The 22,645-nt window shown below is 42.2% G+C and overlaps 1 protein-coding gene across 1 annotated transcript in view; it reads right to left on the reverse strand.

The window, feature by feature from the left end:
• The window catches only part of LOC129452878 (uncharacterized), a 31,895-nt gene that overhangs the window by 3,234 nt on the left and 6,016 nt on the right, over positions 1–22,645 (reverse strand). The window contains exons 2-4 of the mRNA XM_073861791.1: positions 20,198–20,518; positions 19,408–19,743; positions 14,979–15,293 (exon numbers count right to left, since the gene is read on the reverse strand). Coding sequence (XP_073717892.1) covers positions 14,979–15,293; positions 19,408–19,743; positions 20,198–20,518 — 972 coding nt within the window. The remainder of the gene's footprint in view (positions 1–14,978; positions 15,294–19,407; positions 19,744–20,197; positions 20,519–22,645) is intronic.

Below are 22,645 nucleotides of genomic sequence, written 5' to 3' on the forward strand. Positions count from 1 at the left end.
TCCCAGTTTTTTTGATTAGTGGTGACTTGTACAGGGTTCTCCAGGCTGGTCTTTCATGAACAGTAAGATTGAGTACATTTCGCCATGGTGTATCACTCTTATTGTCTAAAGATTTCTTATTTAAAACTTTAACACAGATCTTATACAGATCTTTACCAGATGCAAAGTTTGACCCCACAATCGTTACTTCTTTGAAATCTAGTAACATGCTGCTACACTCTCCCATAATGGGAGATATACTCAAGTTCGGGAAAGGATCTTTACAATTGGGGTTTATTAAACCCTTCGAGTATTGGTCCAAAAGTTCTATTTCTTCCCCAGTTAAGGCCAATTTCCATCTTTCCAGTGCTCTTGCCACTATACGGTGTGATTTAATTCCCAAGTAATCAGCAATAGAAGTCACATCCTCAAAATCAGATCCCACCATTTGATGTAAATGTCCGATTACTATCAGTTTTGCATTACGCAAAGTCCTTTCTGGAATGGAAAATGACATCTCATATGATAAGTCCAACCGTGAGCCACTGACCAAAGGTTCTTGAAGTAACCAAAACAAAGAATCAACATTGCTTTCCCTGTTTTTTTTAAATAAAGACCAGACTTTAAATAAATTACGATAAAAAACTGGAAGATTACATAGTTTTAGTCTTTGAGAGTCTAGCCAAAATAAGGCTTTATCCAGACCTAAACCATCAATGCTTCTGAGGATTGCACAGGCAACGCCCATCCAACTCGGCTCTTCAGAGAACATTAAAAGTCTCTGGACATATTGCAGACGAAACGCAGCCGTCCTGCTTTGCAAATGTATCAGCCCAAGTCCTCCTTCTTCTTTTGGTAGATATAAGACACTTTTAGGTACCCAGTGCATTCTATCCCAGAAGAAATCGATCAAAATGGACTGGATTTTTGTTAGAACGTCAACTGGGGGATCTATGCAGGCTAGGCGATGCCATAGCGCAGAGGCAACAAGGTTGTTTATAATCAAGATTCGCCCTTTATAGGATATTTTGGGAAGTAAAAACCTCCATTTATCCAATCGTCCTTTAACTTTTTCCACAGTACCTTCAAAATTCTTTTTTACAGCAGCCTCATTTCCTAAAAAGACTCCCAAATATTTAAAACAGTCTCTGGTCCATTTTAGGCCATCAGGAAGTTTTGGTTCACCTTTAGCCCAACTACCAACTAGTATGGCTTCAATTTTTTTCCAGTTCACCTTTGCAGAAGAAAGAGTTTTAAAATCATCTAAAATCTTTAACATCACATTGACATCATTAGGCTCACTGATAATAACAATGACATCATCAGCGTAAGCTGATAGCTTGAAAGTATTATCACAGTTTGGCATGCACAGTCCACACATATCACATCTTAATTTGTTTAACAGGGGTTCAATAGCCAGAACATATAGCATGCCTGACAATGCACAGCCTTGTCTGACACCTCTATACACCTTAAACGGAGAGCATAAGTCACCATTAATCTTTAATATACTCTCAACGCCACAATACATCATTTTAATCATTGAAATAAAATCAGAACTAAAACCAAAGGCTTTTAAAACTCTCCAAAGATAAATATGTTCGACTCTGTCAAAAGCCTTCTCTTGATCAATTGATATCAACCCAAACTCCAAGTCAAACAGTTTTCCACAATCCAAGATGTCTCTAATAAAAGAAACATTATTGAAGATTCTTCTTCCTGGCACACAATATGACTGATCTGGATTTATAACAGATTCAAGTACTTCACCTAATCTGATTGCTAAGGCTTTTGACAATATTTTATAGTCGTTACATAATAAACTTACTGGTCTCCAATTGATGATGTCGTTTAAATCCCCTTTTTTTGGTAATAGAGTAATAATTGCTCTCCAGCAGCTTCGTGGCAATTGCCCATTTTCCAAACTCTCGTTAAAAACTGATAACAACTCTGGACCCACATCTGCCCAAAAAGACTTATAAAATTCAATCGTAATGCCATCAATACCAGGTGCTCTACCATTTCCCATTCTTTTAAGGCCATCTTCAAGTTCACCTAGACTCAAAACTTTACTAATTTCATTATTTGCATCCTTAGATATCTGTGGTAAATTCTCAAAGAACAAATTTTCATCCTGTTCTTCGGAAATTTCACTTTTATACAAGTCTTCGTAAAATTGTACAGCTCTTTTTCTAATGTCTAGAGGATTCGTCAACAAAACCCCTTCTTCAGACTTCAAAGCATGAATAAACTTCTTCTGACCATTCTTTTTTTCCAGACTAAAAAAGAATTTTGAAGGTGCATCCATTAATTCTGCACTTTGAAAACGGGATCTAGTTATAGCAGCTTGTACTGTCATACCAAGCATGTCAGTTAGTAAATTCTTTTTCTTTTTTATGTGCTCTATATAAATTGCATCTTTTGTGGACTCTGCCAATTATTGCAACTTCATTAAATCACCTTCCAATACACTCATAGGGCCCTATTTTAACGATCTGAAACGCAAGTGCGAAGCGCAAAGCGCAAGTGACTTTGTGGGCGGATCTTGGGCGCTGTTGCTATTTTCCCGGCGGGAGAAATAAGTCTTGCGCCGGGTGCAAATCAATAAGGGGTTGGTCTGAAGTAGGTTCATTATTCATAGGTGTGGTTTGGGCGTAACGTCAAATAAACCAATCAGAACGATAGCCAACATTCCCTTTAAACGCAAGGGCGCAAGTTCCATGGCGGGTTGCTATTATTATGACGGATTTGACAGGCGCACGCCAGGAGCGGTTCACAGCCGATGAGACCCATGTTCTTGTAAGAGCAGTCAAAGACAGAGAAGTTGTTTTGTATGGGGATGGGAGAAACCCGCCCAAATCAGCGTCGGTTAACTTGTTTGACTCTGTGGACCCTGTACCGGGTCCAGAATTATCTTATTTTGACTTAATATAAAATATTCCTTTAATTTTTAATGGTCTGTCATGGACCCAGTACCACATATGAGATACTGTTTGAAAGCTTAGACTCTCTACTTTCTGCAGATATGCATCACTTTGAGATATGTTTCACTGTAAGAAAGTTAGTTACACTTAATTTACACTATCACCCCCCCCCCCCCCATATTTTTGAATATCATTTAATATTCACATATTTCATATTTTTCAAGTATGACAAACATGGGCAAGTCTTATATCAAATGAAAGCTCTCACTCTCAGGAATAAGGCTGCAGTGTTATTTTTGTCCTATTATTATCACATATCCTACAATCGTCGAATGAATAATGATGCAAAAAATCGTCTTTTGTAAACATATGGGAAACTTGAGTGTGGACTGCCTCAGATAGCACAGATAGCCACAAATGCTACACCATCTTTTCTCTTAGGCCCTACTCTAAAAAATGAGTCCATTCACAGCATTTTCTTTGGTTGTGTGCATGAATAATCCCTTGCTATTTATTATATGTGCAAAACAAAAAATTAATATTTATATGAAAAATGTATTTTCACACACTTCAGTAAAATAAGAATATCTTTTGAATGCTAAAGAGTTCATTCTTTTTTGGGGTGTTTACTGTCTGCTGCTGTTAACAACCAGAACTGTCTGCAGTCTGCTAGAGCACCCAGAACCAGAGTTATACACTATCAGAGACCATATTTACAACATAAAAAAAGAAAATTTGGTGTTTTATCATATGAAAAACCACATAAATAACAATATTTGTCACAAACAGCAGCTTTTTATGTAACTTCAAAAGGTTATCTGCAAAATGATATAAATATTTTGCATTTATTCCACTGTATGTGGTTATGGTAGCACTTCAAATGTTTTTTGGCAGAAATTTAACTCCATAAGCGTATTATTCCTCCCATCAGTTGGAGTAAAATAACTTTTGCATTTATTATGATAGAGAAAAAATTCCTTTTTCCTCTGTAAGCTGGCAATTGCTGGAATCAAACAACTGTCTGCAGGTTTCGTTCCCAATCAGGGCCAGAGTTATAAACTTTTAAATACAGACTTTAGAAAAAAACATCAAAAAGCGCCTATTTATTTTTGTGTTTATTAGAGGACTGACAACACATACAACCATGTTAAGCACTTTTAACAGTGTTTTATGTAATGTCAAAGGGTTTCCTGTAAAATGATACCAAACTTTTGTATGTGCACCTCTGCTTGTGGGTATGAGAAGCTTTTGAAATTGGGTAGGCCAAATCCAGGCGAAAATCCCCAAAATAGCCTCAGAGTGTAAGAGGTTAAACAGGCGTGAAAGGAAATAGCCGCAATTGTCTCATCAGCTGCGCCAAACACTACAATGATGTCAGGAGGCGGGGGGATCCCAAGTTTGCCAGCATAAATCGGGCACGCCGGGCACACAGGAGGACATCGCTGCGTCCACCCTCACCGCTGAAAGGGATTGGGGGCTTTGAAATCGGACACAAGAAACGCAAGCAAGGTTCAACCCCAAAGTACACTTACAAATCAAGTTCACATACATGAAGGTTTCTTATGAAAACATTTTAATTATTATTTAGATAAAATAAACGTAATACAGGCACACAACAAACTTATGAAAATATTTTAATCGTTATTTGCATGATAATTGTTTAACGCTGCCACACAAAATAAATAAAAACAATCACCACAATGCTCACCACAATGATTTCCCTTATCTCATGTATTAATATTTTTTATTGTAACAATTTATGATTTAATGATTTCCCTTATCTTATATTTTTTATTGTAACAATTTATGATTTGCAAAAATAACTGTTGCATCTGTGTAGATTAGATAAGCAATGCGCGTTGTGCACGCTATACATTATGGTCAAGCATGCGCCCTTAAAATAGCATAATGAACCACGCGCAACGCGCCACTGACTTTAGACTAGTTTTTTTTGGTTAGTAGCGCAATTGTTTTTTGAAACTGCAAAATAGCATAAGAGATGGTTTGCGCCGGAGCACGCCTCCTTTTTTGCGCTGAACCGCCCAGGGAGCGCAAGTTCATTCCCTAGTTTGCCGACGTGCGTCTGTGGAGGGAAAAACCCGCTGTGCGCCAGTGCAAAATACGAAATGATACATGCGTCACTGACAAAGTCAATTGCGCTGGGTGCAAGATAGGGCCCATAGAGTCCTTAATATCTCTTGTGGCGTTGTGAGTATATTGTTGACACAATTGTTTAAATTGTGCCTTCACAAAATCCCACCACTGCTGCAATGTTAAGAAAGAAGATTTCATGGCTTTAGCATTTGTCCAAAATTCTTTAAAAATTCCTCTAAAAAGAGAGTCAAACAATAAATTATTATTAAAATGCCAATAGGCGCTTTTAAATTTAACATTGTTTTTTAAGACCACACATTTTATCAAACTGTGATCAGAAAAACATACCGGAATAATAGAGCATTCTCTAAACATACTTAAATGATGCTTAAAAGTATAAAATCTATCAAGCCTTGCCAGCGATATCTGGTTGTCATGCACATGAGCCCAAGTGTTCTGTCTCTGTATACCATGGAAATTTCTCCATATATCAGTAATACTATGAGACTTTATCATTTGAATCAACCTCTTTCTAGATTGCAGATGAGGTTCAACATGATTCCTATCTATGACATTTTCGGTACAATTAAAATCACCTCCTAGCATTAAAAAATCATCATCATTACAATCATTTGACAAATCATTTAAAACATCACTCAAAGTATTCAAAAAGAGCATTCTTTCAAGTGCCATGGTTGGAACGTATACACAAACAAAAACAAAACAACTATTTTCAAAAACAGCTTTAACCTTCAGCATTTTTCCATTAATTATTTCTTCTACATCATACGAAATTGGAATAAAATTTTTGGAAAATAGTACAGCAACTCCACAGCTCAATGAAGTATAGTGGCTTAAAATCGCCAAACCATCAAATTCTTTATCCACTCTACAGCATTAGATACATCACTATGAGTCTCCTGTACAAACAACACATCAATTTTCTTCTGTTTCATTAATTCGAATACTTGAGCTCTCTTCTTAAAATCTCTTGCTCCATTAACATTTAAGGATGCAAGATTTATTTCCCCCATTAGAAAAAAAAGAAAAGAGCAAAAGAAACAAAAGGAAACCAAAAAAAGTTGCAATTTATCCATTCTGGCTATTTTCATAGTCCACCTGACTGACTACTTAACTTCGTCAGAATTTTTTTTAACCGGTAAACTTCTTGATTAGTAAAACAACTTTCACTTCTGAAAATTTTTACTTTCTCAATAAACTGTATTATATCTGGAAAATACTCCCCTATTTTTACTTTTTTCACATTCTTCGTCACTTTCAAGAAACCGTTAATATCATCAACAGTATATGTTCTGCTAGAGAATCCACACTGAGGCAAGCTAGCAGTGACACTACATTCTGACATTTCACTTTCGCTCTCTGTGTCGCTCTGACTCATGCAAATAGCATCTGTTCTTTTTGTTTGATTATCCACATGGCATTCCATCAACTTCCTTTTTTGGGGAATTTTAAAAAAACATTCTCCATCTCCCAACACAGAAACGTCGTCCTCTGTATTTAGCATAGCCTCATCTTTGCTATTGCAATCTTCCGATTCATCTGAACCACAATCCGCTTGTTCTGTCATCGGGGACCCTCTAACCTCTTCTTCCTCAGCTGCAACTATTTTATCTTTCCCTGCAACTTTACCTTCCAGAAGCTCAGAAATATTCTCCACAGTTCTTACAGCGTCCGGTTCCCTGCTTGGGCCCGGCATCTCCTCAAAAACAGTAGCAATATCATCCTGTACTGTGACTACATTTTCTGGAACAACAACTGATGCAGTTCTATTTACATTTTCTTCTCTATTTGGACAACCTCGAATGAGGTGTCCATTTTCACCGCAACCAAAGCACTTCATTGTATTAGTAGTAGCATAGATCACATAATTAAATTCATCATGACGAAAATTAAGAGACAAATCAAGTTCCTCTACGTTGTCTTTCAGTACCATGTATACATAACGCCTAAAAGAGACAAAGTGTTTCAATAAAGACGATTTGCTACCGATTGGAATCATCTTTATTGCAGAAACGTCTCGGTTACATATGTAACCCTCGTTCCCTGAAGGAAGGGAACGGAGACGTCACGTCGTGACCGACGAATTGGGAACCGCTTCGCAGGTGACCTATCTGCTTCGAGAAACCTTTAAAACGCCAATGAACTTGGCATGCAGATAATTGCATCTGCCGGCGCCGCCCCGCCGCACAGCTATTTAATGAGCGGCAGGTGCAGTTATCAAATCAGCTATTTTTTGCTGAGAAAGCTGGACAGAAGGAAAGGGTCCGGCCGATATCAGCAGTGGAACAGCAAACTGTGGCGACGGGACGTGACGTCTCCGTTCCCTTCCTTCAGGGAACGAGGGTTACATATGTAACCGAGACGTTCCCTTTCAGTCGGTCACTACGACGTCACGTCGTGACCGACGAATTGGGAATCCCTACCAAAGCGCCACTGAAGCTGACCCTTCCAGTGCCTGCATAAACCCTCCGACTCTCCTCTTTAAGGGAACGGAAATGGGGTTGAAGCAGAGGCCGGTCACTACTTGTTCCTTAACCCACGATAGTGACTAGGCGAACTGGGAAGCGAACTCGTCAGGCGGGACTAAGATCGCTGCGGAAGAAAAACCCTCTAGGGGTCTACCACTAAGGTGATGGATAAAAAGACACGAGGTCTATAAAAATACACTCTCTTAGCAACACTAGAGAGGCGCGGAACGAAGTCCGCTAAGGGAAACGTGGTAAATCATAAACTTTCCACAGAAATACTCACAAAGAAACCACTAGGGGGCGCAATGTGGGTGCTAGCCTCACCCAGATAGTCAAGAATACATCTAGTGAGAGGCTGGCAGCCGATGCTCCGCAACATCGGTCACCAAGCGGTGGAAAAGACAAAAAACATTTTTTGTAACGTTTTTGCCTTAATGGCCTTCCATAATGGTGCGGTTTCTGCGCAGCCAAAAAGAAAGGCTCCAAGCCGACACAGGAGCCGTTCCTCGATGTTCTCACTGATCTGACGAGAGAACTCGAGAGGATACCGGCTCAACACAAACACTGTAGAATCTAGTGAACGTATTAGGTGTCACCCAGCCAGCAGCTCTACAAATATCTGAAAGCGAGGAACCACGAGCCAAAGCCCAATATGAAGCCACGCTTCTGGTTGAATGGGCTCTCAAACCAAAAGGGCAAGGAATGCCCTGTTTCTCATATTTCAGGGCGATTGTGTCTACAATCCAATGAGACATCCTCCGTTTAGTGACAGCTTTCCCTTTCTGCTGACCACCGTATCAGACAGAGAGCTGTTCTGAGGTCCGAAAGCTTTGAGTGCGATCCACATACACACGTAGTGCACGTACAGAACATAACAAAGCCATAGCTGGGTCTGCCTCCGAAGGCAGCGCTTGAAAAGTCCCCCACACGATCTCTAAAGGGAGTGGTGGGAACTTTAGGCACGTAGCCCGGCCGGGGTCTCAGTTTAACGCTGGATACAGCCGGCCCGAACTGAAGGCACGAATCGTTGACCGAAAATGCATGAAAATCCCCTATCCTTTTAATAGAAGCCAATGCGAGGAGCGTCAAAGTTTTCATAGTGAGAAACTTGACGCTCACCGTCAGCAGAGGCTCGAAAGGGCAGTGCTGAACTTTCAGCACCATGGACAAGTCCCAAGGAGGAATAGAGGGAGGCGCGAAGGATTCAGCCTCCGTGCCCCTGTTAAAAACCTAATGACCAGATCGTGCTGACCCACAGATCTACCGTCTATAGGTGCGTGATGCGCGGATATTGCCGCGATATCTACTTTAATAGTAGATGGTGACAGCCTCTTCTCCAAGCGGTGCTGGAGATATGAAAGCACAATACTGATCGAGCATTCTCGGGGGTCCTCTCGCTGAGAGGTACACCAAACAACAAACAGGTTCCATTTCAGCGTATACGCCTGTCTCATAGACGGTGCTCGCGCTGCAGCGATGGTGTTAGATACCGCCTGGGGTAAACCACCTAAAACCTCCACGCCCCGTCCAAAGACCACACATGGGGGTTCCACAGATCGGGGCGAGGGTGCCATAATGTGCCAAGGAGTCAGCCAGGGAGGGACTGTCGCGAGGAGAGTGCTGTAAAACCAATTCCTAGTTGTCCGGTACGGCGCAACTAATAGAATGCGCTCCTCGTCCTCCCTGACTTTGCACAGTGTCTGCGCAATAAAGCTTACTGGGGGAAAACCCCTCGGCCAGCTGTGTGCCAGTGCATCCACGCCGAGTGTTCCTTCGGATAATGAATAAAACAGGCGACAATGGGTTGTCTCTGAAGAAGCAAACAGATCTAACTGCGCTCTGCCGAAACATTTCCAAATCAGCTGAACCGACCGGGGGTGGAGTCGCCACTCGCCGGAGCGCGCTGCTCGTGAGAGCGCGACTGCCGCTGTGTTCAGCGACCCCGACATGTGAATGGCATGAAGAGACCTCAGATACTTCTGACTCCAGAGGAGGAGAGACGGGCGAGATGCGACAGGTGACGAGAGCGCAGACCGCCTTGGCGATAGATATACGCTACAGCCGCAGTGTTGTCGGTGCGCACTACATCTTAAGCATCAAATCACGTTGACGAAACGGACGAGCGCAAGATATACAGTGCACAGCTCGAGGCAATTTATGCTAATGTCGCTGGAATGTCGAACAGACCCCCGAAGCGACGAGCCCGCCGTACGTGGCTGCCCACCCCGTGAAAGTGTGACGGCATCTCGATGTAATTATAATACTGTGAAAGCCGATGAGCCACGCTCTCCTCGGGACTCGGTCATAAAGCCAACACTGAAGCGGTCTCATATGGAGCAGGCCGAGCGGTGTCACGGCCGCGGCTGCTGTCATATGCCCCAGAAGTTTCTAAAATTATTTCAGTGGAACCGCAACCCTGCCTTTAAATGTTGAGGCAAGCCAGAATTGACTGAACACGCGCTTCTATGAGACGTGTTGTTAAATCGACCAAATCCCGTTACTTTCCGAGAAAAGAGATTCTCTGCATGGGGCAAAGTTTACTCTTTCCCCAGTTGGCCTGAAGACCGAGACGAGCGAGGTGTTTAAGTACACGATCTATGTGTGTGCACAGCATCTGACGAAACTGAGCTATTATGAGCCAATACGCCAAAACGCAAACACCACTCTCTCTCTCTCAGGGGCTGCAGTGCGCCATCCGCAACTTTCATGAAGACACAGGGAGAGAGAGAGAGAGAGAGAAAGCCCGAACGGTGAGACTTTGTACTGATATGCCCTCCCCTCGAACACAAAGCGGAGAAACGGCCTGTGTTGGGGGAGTATGGAGACATGAAAGTACGCGTCCTTCAGGTTGAAGGCTGCGAACCAATCCTATGGGCGGATGCATTAAAATATGCTCCTCTGCGTAAACATTTTGAACAGCATTCTGTGAATGTGAATTCTGTGAATTCTCGATTCAGTACGCGCAGATCTAGGATCGGACGCAACCCGCCACTCTTCTTGGGTACAATGAAGGGCTGTAAAGCCCCGAATTTATCTCGGCTGGAGGGACCGGCTGGATCGCGTCCTTTCGCCAAAAGGACAGCAATCTCCGCACGCAGTACGTGCGCATCGACAGCCTTCACCGTGGTGAAGCGAATGCTGAATATTTGTAAGGTAGCCGGGCAAATTGAATGCGTAACCGAGACGGATCGTGCGTAAAAGTCAACGCAACGGGCTGGGAAGCTCTTCCCAGGCCCCCAGATACCGAGCGAGAGGAAATTAACGGCACGATGTGTGTACCCGTGGCGAGTGGAGACGGGGAACTCAACGACGCGTGCTCTTTGGCCGCATTGTGAGATGTTGTGTGTAATGAAACACTCACCCGAAACCGCTGATGGATGCTGAACAAAGGCTCCTTTGTAGATGTCCCGCTCGATACATCCGCTGGCGAAAGAGTAAGAGGAGAACTTAGGGTTTTGAGCCCGTCCGAAACTCCTATATGCCTCCGGTGATCTGGAGAAAGAAGAGGAATTCGCTCTTTGAGGTTAGTGGGTGCCGATTGAAGTCGGCGGAACACAAAACGAAACCAAGGATTCCCCACCCAGCCCTCCTCCGGGGTGGGGGGGAGAATGATGCTTTCACCATCTCCTGAAGAGCGATCCTCTCAATCTTCAGATCGCCCGACTCAGAGCCGCTAAGTTTCATTTTCCACCTCTGTAGCGGGCTAAGTGGGCGGGTGTACTGCTTACGACAGGTTCCTCAGAGCTGCCGGGATGAAGGAACAAAAAAGCCGTAGCAGGACGCCCTCGGCGAAAAGCAGACCAATATACTGACGTAACGGAGGGGGCAGCTAGGCTCCGACGTGGCATGATGCCTCAGTCTGCTCTAAAGCAGCCGATCATTGTTGGACCCTCTCAGCCGCGTCGCCGAAATGGCTGGTCTAAAATGGAACATTTAGGACGATTATTAACGACCTACTTAATGCCCGCAAGACGCAACCAGAGATGGCGTTCCTGGACCACCGGGGGTGGGCATAGCACGTCCGGCGGCCTGTGGGGTGAACCCAGTCGCACGTAGCGCCAGGTCAGAGCCACACAGGATTGCTTTAGTTGCCGGACCGTGACCTCACCTGTGCAGATCCTTCAGTGCTTTAGCCTGGCGGACCTGCATCACGCCATGGCGCGCACGGCAGAGGCCGCCTCTCACAAGCCCGTGGGTCTGTGAGGGGAGGTAAGCTGGTCTCTTGGAGCAGCAATCTTAGCGGCCCCGCCATCAGGAGAGGTGAGAGGTGATGGCTGAACGATCGGTTCCGGGAGGAAAACGAGTTTTCCACGACCGTGTCAACCAACATGCACCCCGGGAAGAAAGGCACAGAAGGTCGGGGCTGTTCTTGCAGTCCTGAAGTGCCAATCATCTAGGCGGGACGGTGCGGTGGGGGAGGAGCTCTCCGCTCCACGCAGACCGTCTCCGCGCTCCCGAGCGTACATGGCCGCCAATCGGGTTCGAGCACGGAAGCCCCTACCCAACCCGAAGGCGGGAGTGGGTCCGAGTCGGCGACCGAATAGACGACCCCCTCTCCGATGCTGTGACAGACATAGAATCCTCGTGAGGACTGAAAGAGGACGAGAGCGCGTAGAACACGCGCCACCCGTCTCTTACGGCACCTCTGGCTGTGGATGGGGGTGCTGAGAGTCACTGGACGAACCAGCTAACCGATTCAGCACCGTTTATACGGAGATAAGATTTCCGGAGTTTTGCCACCGCACCTTTAACGGGGCTCCGCAACGGAAAAACGGGGTAACGTTCCCGGAGGTACGAAACCCGTCTCCGCCATCCAAGAGGTTCATGCTCTCTTAGGAGTATGAACCCTCCACGATCGCAGCCTCAGCATGCACTCTTGCGCACGAGAGAAAACGATCGTGGCCACCCGGGGACCCATACATTTGCCGCATCCAGAAACACGGACGGAAAGACATCTTTAAAAAGATGCTCCCGTCTCAGTGCAAGTGAAATGCTGTCTTTAAAAAGACGCAGAACACCGCAATACTCTTTTAGAGGAAATACTCTTTTAATGTGCTGATGTTGATGAAGCACACAGGGGAACGGCTACGCACACACTCAACTAAGAGTGAGAAAAAAGTCAAAAAATTAAAAAGAGAGGTGGAACACCCGCGAGCCTCCGCTGAAATGCCTTTGCCCAACCAAATCGAACACGCAGAGTTCTCCAAAGAGCAGAGAGTAGCTTCTCGTGAGCAGTCAGTCTGCCAGCTTTCGAAGCTAAAAAGCTGATTTGATAACTGCACCTGCCGCTCATTAAATAGCTGTGCGGCGGGGCGGCGCCGGCAGATGCAATTATCTGCATGCCAAGTTCATTGGCGTTTTAAAGGTTTCTCGAAGCAGATAGGTCACCTGCGAAGCGGTTCCCAATTCGTCGGTCAAGACGTGATGTCGTAGTGACCGACTGAAAGGAAACCAATCTACCATACCTAGAGAGCATACCAACCAGAACGTCATTCCTAATGAACGGCGGCACATTAGATAAAGTCACTCTCTTAGAAGGCGTAGAAAGGGGTAAGACTGAAGTAAACATACCGTTAATATCCACGCCGCTCTCCACTAGCAAGTTTGCTAATTCGATCGTCTTAACAAACAAAACAATCGCATTGTTCATTCGCGACGCCGATAATACATTCTCATGACCAACAACTATACTCACTGCCAAAACACATTCCTCAATACTAGCAGTAGCATCAATTTTTACCCCATGTCACCTCGTTAAGGCCCTGGTATAGTTTTTTTCCGCGGAAGCTTTCCGAGTATAGTCCCCGCGGCTACACGCGGATGGCCGCGTTCGACACTATACGCAATACAAATGATTTCTTATTCAAATTATTAGTGTAACAGGCTGTCAGGGCAGCACTGATTTGGAGACATTTACAGTACATTAAGACATTAGGATAGGTGAAGAAAAGTACCTGATCCACCATTGCAAACACAGTTTAGAACAAACAACAAGACAACAAAGTCAGGAATCAAACAAACATGCTCCACAGCTTTCTGTTCTTGGAAGAAGTAAAAGTTAAAGAAGAAAAACGATAGTGTGTGTGCAAATGCTGTCTATTTCCTTTGTATAATTGTTTATTATGGAGTGTCCTGTCTAAATATTTTCACGCGCATGCGCTGTCGTACGCGGACTGTACGCGCACTGTCCGCGCGGTCTCAAATTTTGGGCTGACGAAAATGACGTCATGCAGACGGCGCGCATACGCGGACGTCCCTAGTATACTTTCGGCTTTAGAAACTCTAAACTCTCCGCACCTGGAGCAGCCATCTCCGAGTATACTAACTGGGAGTAAAAACCCCCCCGCCAGAAAATACTCTTCCTTCACTTAGAACTAGAACTCAATAATATATCTACAAGAAAACATTACCAAGAAAAAGAAAAGGGTAGAAAGAAGTTTTCAAACACTCGTACCTTGCACCGCTTTCACACACTCTCCAGCCACGCTCTACTCGTTACACACACTCGCGCACGCGCACAGAGAGAGAGAGAGAGAGAGAGAGAGAGAGAGCGTCCCTTATATTTACCCCTCGGGGATTTCCTGATGCATGATGACAACGGCAGCATGCACGGCGCAGATCGATTGGCACATGAGATCAATGTAACGCGAGATATAAGCTTTTGAATGGCTCTCGCGGAACTTTGCTGTCATAGGTTGTCTTGTCTGCACACAGTCGAATACATGTAAACAACGCGCCCGTTTCGTGACTTCCAGGCCAAATACAGAAGCCCCTACACTCGTAATATATTTATTTATTTAAAAAACGCGACAATTTCTCTATAGAAAGGCGCGGGTTGCAAGCAGCCTTTCATGTCTATGTGTGCACGTGTGTGGGCGCGGCCCAGCGGCTCTTAATAAAAAAACGCACCCGAATCTCGAAAAAGCTAACAGTTTTCACACAAATATGTTTTATAAAAATTCCAATATAATATACTCACTGTGAAAGTTGTAGTGGCCTTGCCATTTCCTCACTAAATGAAGCGTTGCTCGGTGCGTTACACTGAGGAGAAAACATCATATGCTTTTGTTTGTATGCTGTAATTATTCAGATTTTCACTCAGTTTAACTAGAAAATGACTTTAAAAATACTTAAAAATGACTTAAATGTAAATATTTAATTACTTACCATAACTTTATTGTAGAAAATGTCGATCATCAACTCCCGCACACCCACACTGAAGCCAATTATTTTCAGGTGTGCCCATACACTTTTCTGGCTGAACTATGTTCAGTCAACTCAGATTTTTCATTTGACATGATAAATTTGCTGAGCAGAGTTTAATATGTTCTGTGAATATTCATTTTTGTTTTACCCCAATACCTTACGTTTTAATTACCACAATTCATAGTTTTGTTTGGGGAGAATTATTTGGAAGCAATATGTTGAGTCAATACTTAACTTTCAGTTTTCACATTTTTTTTAAAGTATAAATTTTTTACAGTGTACCTACCAGTGACAGTCACAATAAATCTCCTGTGAAAGGAATGTCTGTTGCTGCTAATCTTTACTTCATAAACTCCAGTGTGTTCAGTTCTGATGTGTGTGATGGTGAGATCTCCGGTCTGATCATTCAGCCTTAGTCTGTTTTTAAATCTCTCATCATCACCATCATACTTAGCGAACCGTGTCTTTGGCTTATACATTTGAGCTATTGGAGTGTGTCCATCTCCAAACATCCATTCTGTAAGACCATAAGTCTGAATTTCAGTATCAGTGTACAGCGTGACTGAATTTCCCTCCATCACTGACACTGTCTTCACTCCACCTGTGTCAAAAACAACCAACACCTGTAAATCAACAACATTTTCCTTTCACATTACTGAGATTCCTCATGTCTCTTCAGCAACCTTTTCACACAGAAACACAACAAGTCTAACAGGTTATTTAAGTCTTTATGCAAATGAAGATTTCCACTGAAAACTGAACAATGCATGTTTGCCATAACATGAATATTTAACATACATTTCCTCATTCCATCTAGAGTGTTTAATACATTCTTTCTCCACCTCTGGATTTCAGAAAGAAATACCTAATTACTGTAAGGCCTTGTACAGTAACACAATGCAGGTTCATATCATGTTGTGGCAAGATCCAATTAAAGTTAACATTTTTAAGTTAAGATTTTCAATAAATATGCATAAAAGATTATTTGTCTTACACAAACCTATTTTTTCAGTTCAGTTATTAACTGTAGCTTTTATGGTGAAAAGTGGTAGACTGTAAAAATTGAAATTACAGTATTACTGGCAGCTGGTTGTAGATTTTATATTCAACTTACTGTAGATTTTACATTTATGTTATTTACTGGCAACAGTTTGTTCAAAGTTAAATGAACATGAAACATTTCCAGTCTTTATCTTCTACAGTAAGTTACTGGCAACCAGCTGCATATTAACAGCTAATTTTTTACATTGTAGCTGTGGTTGACAGAAAATCTCCAGGAAACATGTCAAATCTTTGCGGTTGTAAAATATGTAAAATATGTGGCATTTTCTTTTTAATTACAGCAAAGTTTTGTATATTTCACAATTCTTAAGCTTTACAAACGTAATATAATTAACTTACATATAAACTAAATTGTACAGTTTTTGAAAGTAAAATTTTATACTTTACATCCTTTTACTTTCAAAAACTTTCAAAAATTGTTTTGTTAAATGTATAACATTTTTAACTCTATATGTCAAGGTTTTTTAGAATTAATTAATTTACAGGGTTTGACTGTAGCATTCATACCTTTTCCCATTAAAATTACAGTTGTTTGGATTACTTATGATTGTCAACATTTTAAACAGCCGTACTACTACGTAAACAGATGGTTTTAGAATCTCTTGCTCAAACATAGACACCTAAACTAACACTAAAGTAGATCATAAATAATAAAATAGCATAGACATTCACTTTAAAAAAATGCTGTAGTTATGCAGCTGTTTGCCAGTAACTAACTGTAGATTTACATTTATCTTATTTACTGACAGTTTATATAAACTATTTATTCAAAGTTATATTAAAGGTATTGTGGACGATGTTCTTTTTCCGGGTGGATCATCAAGACTATTGATCCTCCTAGTTGTCAATCAGTAGTGTTGTGCAATTGCATTTTTTAAAAAAAGTGGAGAAGGCGGTTCTTTTTTAAAATTCGAGAAAATCCTCTGCTATACCTTTAACATTAATAAGTCTTTGTCTTTACAGAATAAAACTATAAAGTAACAGCCTCATGCAAAGCATTCTGGGAACCAGAAATCTCGTTACTTTTTTCATTTTTTTCCTTCAGATTATAGTTCCCAGAATGCTTTGCATAAGGTTGTTATTTTAGTTTTATTGTGTAAAGATAAAGACTTGTTAATGTTTAATGTTCATTGACCTTTGTACAAACTGTTGCCACTAAATAACCACATTTGAATCTACAGTAAGTTACTGGGAAACAGCTGACAGTAATATTGTAATATATAGATGAAAATCAGTCATGTGACCTTTTATGTCATGCCGCCATCTTGAGGACCTACTGAGTACCAGTAGGCTACTGACAAGAATTGGCTAGCTTGCTACGATTTACGGATTTCTTATCTTTTACTCTCTATGATTCTTACGGACAGTGGCGGGACTATAATTTTTTTAATGGGGTGGCCAGGGGGTGGCCAAAGCTACTCTAGGGGGTCCATAGTCCATAAAAGAAAATGACATGTAACCATGTATCAAGAAAGCATAAATGAATCATTTGATCGCATTAGATGTAAACATAATAAGGGTGAATTTTAAATCTTTCTACTGTATTTCTTACATCTAATTTACTGCTTGTAAAGGGATTCACCCAAAAATGAAAATTCTGTCATCATTTACTCACCCATATGTTGTTCTAAACCTGTATTTTATTTTAATAAACACAAAAGAAGATATTTTGATAAATGATGGTAAGCACACAATTAATGGTATATCCATTGAATTCCATTATGTTGTTTTTATTCCTACTATGGAAGTCAATGGTTAACAGCTGTGTGCATACCATCATTAATTAAAATATCTTCTTTTGTGTTCATAAGAAAAAAGAAATTCGTACAGGTTTAGAACAACATAAGGATGTAAAAATGATGACAGAATTTTCATTTTGTGAACTATCCCTTTGATGAAGCAAAAGATCAGGAAATCTAAACTCCATGATAAACCTTAAACTTACTTCAAATAGCAGAGCTCCAACACAAAGGATGTTTCGATTAATCTTTCTTTACGAAGATACAGAAGATGCAAAAGTTTTCTTTTTTCTTTTGATATTTAATTAACTTTAATGACAGAGAGATTTCAACAGGTTAGGCTAAGACAGAATGCAATAAAATGTTTATTTGTTTAAGACGTACAGTAACCAAATGTTTAGTATGAAAATCACCAAGACAGCTATTTTGACATATGATCATTTGTCCGTTTAAGCCAAAAAGACGCAAATATGAAGTTGTTTAAGCTCTGGCTATGGATATGCGGATATGCGCGTCGCTCTTTCAAGTTCAATGTGGCAATCCAGTCGAATTAACAATCATACAGTAGCCTATAAAGATCACGTCAAGAATGAAAACATGGTGCTGGGTTTTGTTGTAAAAAGAATTGGCAATCTTAGATTCAGTCCACAAGACAATTACCACACTTCCAGCATAAACAGTGAAAATAAATCATGTAGTATTAGCAAAATGTACGACTTCACTTACATCATTTTAAAGATTCCAAGCATTCCAAGCATTACATGACATTTATCTTCTGATGGTATGAAAAGTATTCGTTAAGTTACAGTAATTTTTCTGACGCGTTTTTGAAAAGACGTCACTGATGGAGAGATAACAAAACGTGTATTATGTATATTTTCTTAATTTTGTGAAAAGCACAACATTCAGTTTTATAGACACACAAAAAATGACAATTGAACGTTTTAAATGATGTATAAATCATATCTGTATGTCCAAAATCAGCAGAGTAATCCAAGTCTTTTTGCGCAGTAAAATAAAGAGTTTGCGCCGCGATCGCAGGGAGGGTTAATATTCATAATGTTTGTTTTTAACAATGTGCTGTGCTGCCGCACGTCGAAAATAAACATAGCGATTAAGTAAAAGTAGCACATTAAATTTGGGGTGGCACACGGGGTGGCCAGTGACATGTCCCCTCTGGCTCCGCCACTGCTTACGGATACATAGTCGCACCTCGACTGTCATAAAAAGAAACGGTACTTTAAAAAAAATATCTTGGTTAGGGTGTGATGCCTACTCGATCCCTGATGCGTTCTTCCAGCCGCTGTGCGCTGCTACCAAACTACCACTATTTTACAACACAGAGTACACAGAGTTTACTAAAAAGAAAGGTTTTGAACAACTGACTTTAGCTGTTGTGGTGTCCGCTCGTCATCTTTGCCAGACGTAAATAATCGATTTCCGAATGCGAATGAATAAATCTCATATGAGGCTCCTTTTTCAACTAGAAGGTCAATATTGTTTTCACTTGCGACAAAACAACTCTCCTCCCTCCTTACATCGCGTTCGGAGATCGATACATCTTGACTGGGAAGATGGCGGCAAGCGGACGCCAAATCAACCAAAGTCAGTTGTTCAAAACCTATTTTTTAGTAAACTCTGTGTACACAAACAATGTTCTCAATGCTCGAGTTCACGTGTAGAGACACAGGTGATACTTCGAGCAAAGTATCATGTTGGGTCGAGCCTTATAAGTGTTGTAAAAATAGCGATTTTGATGCTCACAACATATAGAAGGCATAGCTTCTAGTTCTTTTGCGACCACTTCAGGTACTCAAAATGGCGGAAGACAAGTTTGAGATGTGAGTGACATCATCTGATATTCATGAATACATACACTTTTAACAGTGTTGCTACCTAACCTGATCTACTCACCATAGACGGTAACAGTGAATGACTGATGTATGGTGTGTGTACTGCTGTTGCTGATATCTACTTCATAAAGTCCAGAGTGATCAGTTCTGATGTTTGTGATGGTGAGAGATCCAGTCTGAACATTCAGTTGCAGTCTACCTTTAAATCTCCCATCATTTACATTATCATATGTAGAGAAGAGAGCGGTTTTTCTGTTGAGTTCAGCTAGAGGAGAGTTTTCATGTTGAAACCTCCAACGTATCACATCATATTTCTGTATATCAAGAACATCAGTGTGTAAAGTAACAGAATCTCCCGCCATCACTGACACTGACTTCATTTCATCACCAAACACACCTGCAGAACAATAGTAATTCATTTCAAATAACACCTGGAAGAGATTATGGTTATAAAATCAAGTGTAGTATAGGAAAAAATTGTTGCGCTCTCAATTAACTATATATTTCTCTTCAGGTGCGTGGAACCAAAAGGGTATGTAGAATGAGTTAGAAAAATGGCCGACCGCACACCGAATCCAGGAAGACCCAAAAGGTCCAGAAAGTACAAAATTCACTTATAAAAGTGCATAGTGCAAAAATGTGACTTAAAAACAGCGAAACCTGAGCAAAACTTTTTTTTGCTCAGTTTGCTCAGGTTTCGCTGTTTTTAAGTCACATTTTTGCACTATGCACTTTTATAAATAAATTTTTTACTTTCTAGACCTTTTGAGTCTTCCTGGATTCAGTGTGCGGTCAGCCATTTTTCTAACTCATTCTATAAAATCAAGTGTTAAATTGCTTGAAATACTCACCAGTGACATTGAAAATCTTTTCTATACTCTTACTGCTGTCACTAATCTGTAATTTATAAAGCCCAGAGTCTTTAGTTGTGATGTTTGTGATGGTGAGATCTCCAGTTTGACTATTTAGATACAGTCTAGCTTTGAATCTCCCATCAAGTACATCATCATCTAATGACATAATACTGGCCGCTTTGTTGATTTGAGCTATGCGAACCCCATCAAATCTCCAATTTATCACATCATCTGCCTTTATTTCAGTGATGTCAGTGTGAAGAGTAACAGAATCTCCCTCCATCACTGACACTGACTTCACTTCATCACCAAACACACCTGAAGAACACAAACAGAGAGATTCAGACAAAACAAATGTCTACCTGTAGTTATGTGGATGTATTTGGGGTTGATATATCTTATGTTGAAATGTAATTGTCACAAGTCGGGGTGGACCCAGATGTAAATAAGGTCACGCCCCTTCCTCCACCTCGAGGAGATTCCCAAAGCCACCCCAATGACCAGACACACAAGGTAAGCATAAATTAAAATGTACTTTATTTAATTACTTAAAAATGATAAATAGGGAGGGGAAAGGGGGGTCTTAAAATAATGGCCAATCTAGGCTCTCCTCCTTCAGCACCCACTGGATCTTCACACAGTCCATGCTCCGAATGTTCCTTCTCATTCTCCTTTCTCTCCACAGGTGGTCGCTAGGACACAAAAACACTGTTACTGAACTTTGAATGTTTCTCACCGGCTCCGCTGCTTACAGCTTTCTGGGTAAGTATCAAGTTAACAGTCGGTTCTTCAATGATTCACTCTCGTTTTCCTGTCTCTCTCCACAGGTGGTCGCTAGGACACAAGACACTGTTACTGAACTTCGAAGGTTTCTCACCGGCTCCGCTGCTTACAGCTTTCTGGGTAAGTATCACGTTCACAGTCGGCTCTTTACTGATTCACTCTCGTTTTCCTCTCTCTCTCCACAGGTGATCGCTAGGACACAGAAACACTGTTACTGGACTTGAATGTTTCTCACCGGCTCCGCTGCTTACAGCTTTCTGGGTAAGTATCACGTTCACCGTCGGTTCCTCCATGATTCACTCTCGTTTTCCTCTCTCTCTCCACAGGTGGTCGCTAGGACACAAGACACTGTTACTGAACTTTGAAGGTTTCTCACCGGCTCCGCTGCTTACAGCTTTCTGGGTAAGTAACACGTTCACAGTCGGCTCTTTACTGATTCACTCTCGTTTTCCTCTCTCTCTCTCCACAGGTGATCGCTAGGACACAGAAACACTGTTACTAAACTTTGAATGTTTCTCACCGGCTCCGCTGCTTACAGCTTTCTGGGTAAGTATCGCGTTCACAGTCGGTTCTTCTGTAGGTCAGCAGGGGGGCGAAGGTCACACACCACCTCGCCGGGTCGAGCGCTGCCCTATCCCCACTGTCCGTAGGCCGATCGAATCCTGGATAGGGGCGCCCTTTTGTAGAGACCACGGGGGCGGCGGACCCTTTCGCCTCCGACTCTGCGACAATACAAACACAGATAAGCTTACACCACAAATGCTTCTAATATTTTACTCACAGTCCTTCACAGCTCTTGGTCTGCGTCTCTTCGTACTCTTAAAAACAGCACACAGCGTATGGTGGCAATGAGGTCTGAGGTCGTTGGCCCCTCCGTCCTCCGCCCAGGGAAGAGAATGGATGGTGTGGGGCTTCTCTGACAAGACACACAGCAACCCACAGCAAATACACAGCACCACTCTAACGTGAAAAAGCTTATGATTTGTAAAGTCTCACTCACCACACTGTAAGTGCAACACCACAAGGGAAATGCCCGATATCCTCCACTGTGCTTGGGGCTAACGTAGAGGCGATGGCAAACCGACCAGACCAAAGTCGCGTTGCTGTGGCTGTATGGAATGTATGCTTCTAGCGGCTCGCCCACCACGCTAATTATAGGGGTAGGGCCGCCTTCCTAATCCTGGAGGACTCCAACGATCACACAATGTAAGTTTCTGCCAGTTATGCTACACCAACGGACATACTCACAGCGGATAGCCTTTGTTTACGTTGTGCAACGAGGTCAAATCCCTTCTCGCTTTACTCCTTCCAAAATACTAGTTGGACCAGAGTTCCTTTTCTACCCGTAGGGTTATTCATTAAATCCAGCCGGTCCACCGTAACTGCAACAAGAGAGGGGGGAAGAGAGAGAAATATAGCCAGTCACCACGTCTAACAATGAGCACAGCTCCGTTCTTCAGCACACACTCAACTTCCCCAAGAAGTACACGGGGTGCTCCTCTACGAGATCCACAGCTCGCCCTTCTTTCACCTCCTGTGGCTCCGTCTTCTTTCCGCGCGCTCCTCGCGCAGCCCGGATCAACAGAGCCTTCGGGCTCTTCAAAGGGTGCGTGTTTCTTCCTGCCTTCGGCAAGGGAGCTTTCCCCGTGTCAATCGCTACTC

The sequence above is a fragment of the Misgurnus anguillicaudatus genome, chromosome 23 (assembly GCF_027580225.2).
Source record: "Misgurnus anguillicaudatus chromosome 23, ASM2758022v2, whole genome shotgun sequence".
Lineage (NCBI taxonomy): Eukaryota > Metazoa > Chordata > Actinopteri > Cypriniformes > Cobitidae > Misgurnus > Misgurnus anguillicaudatus.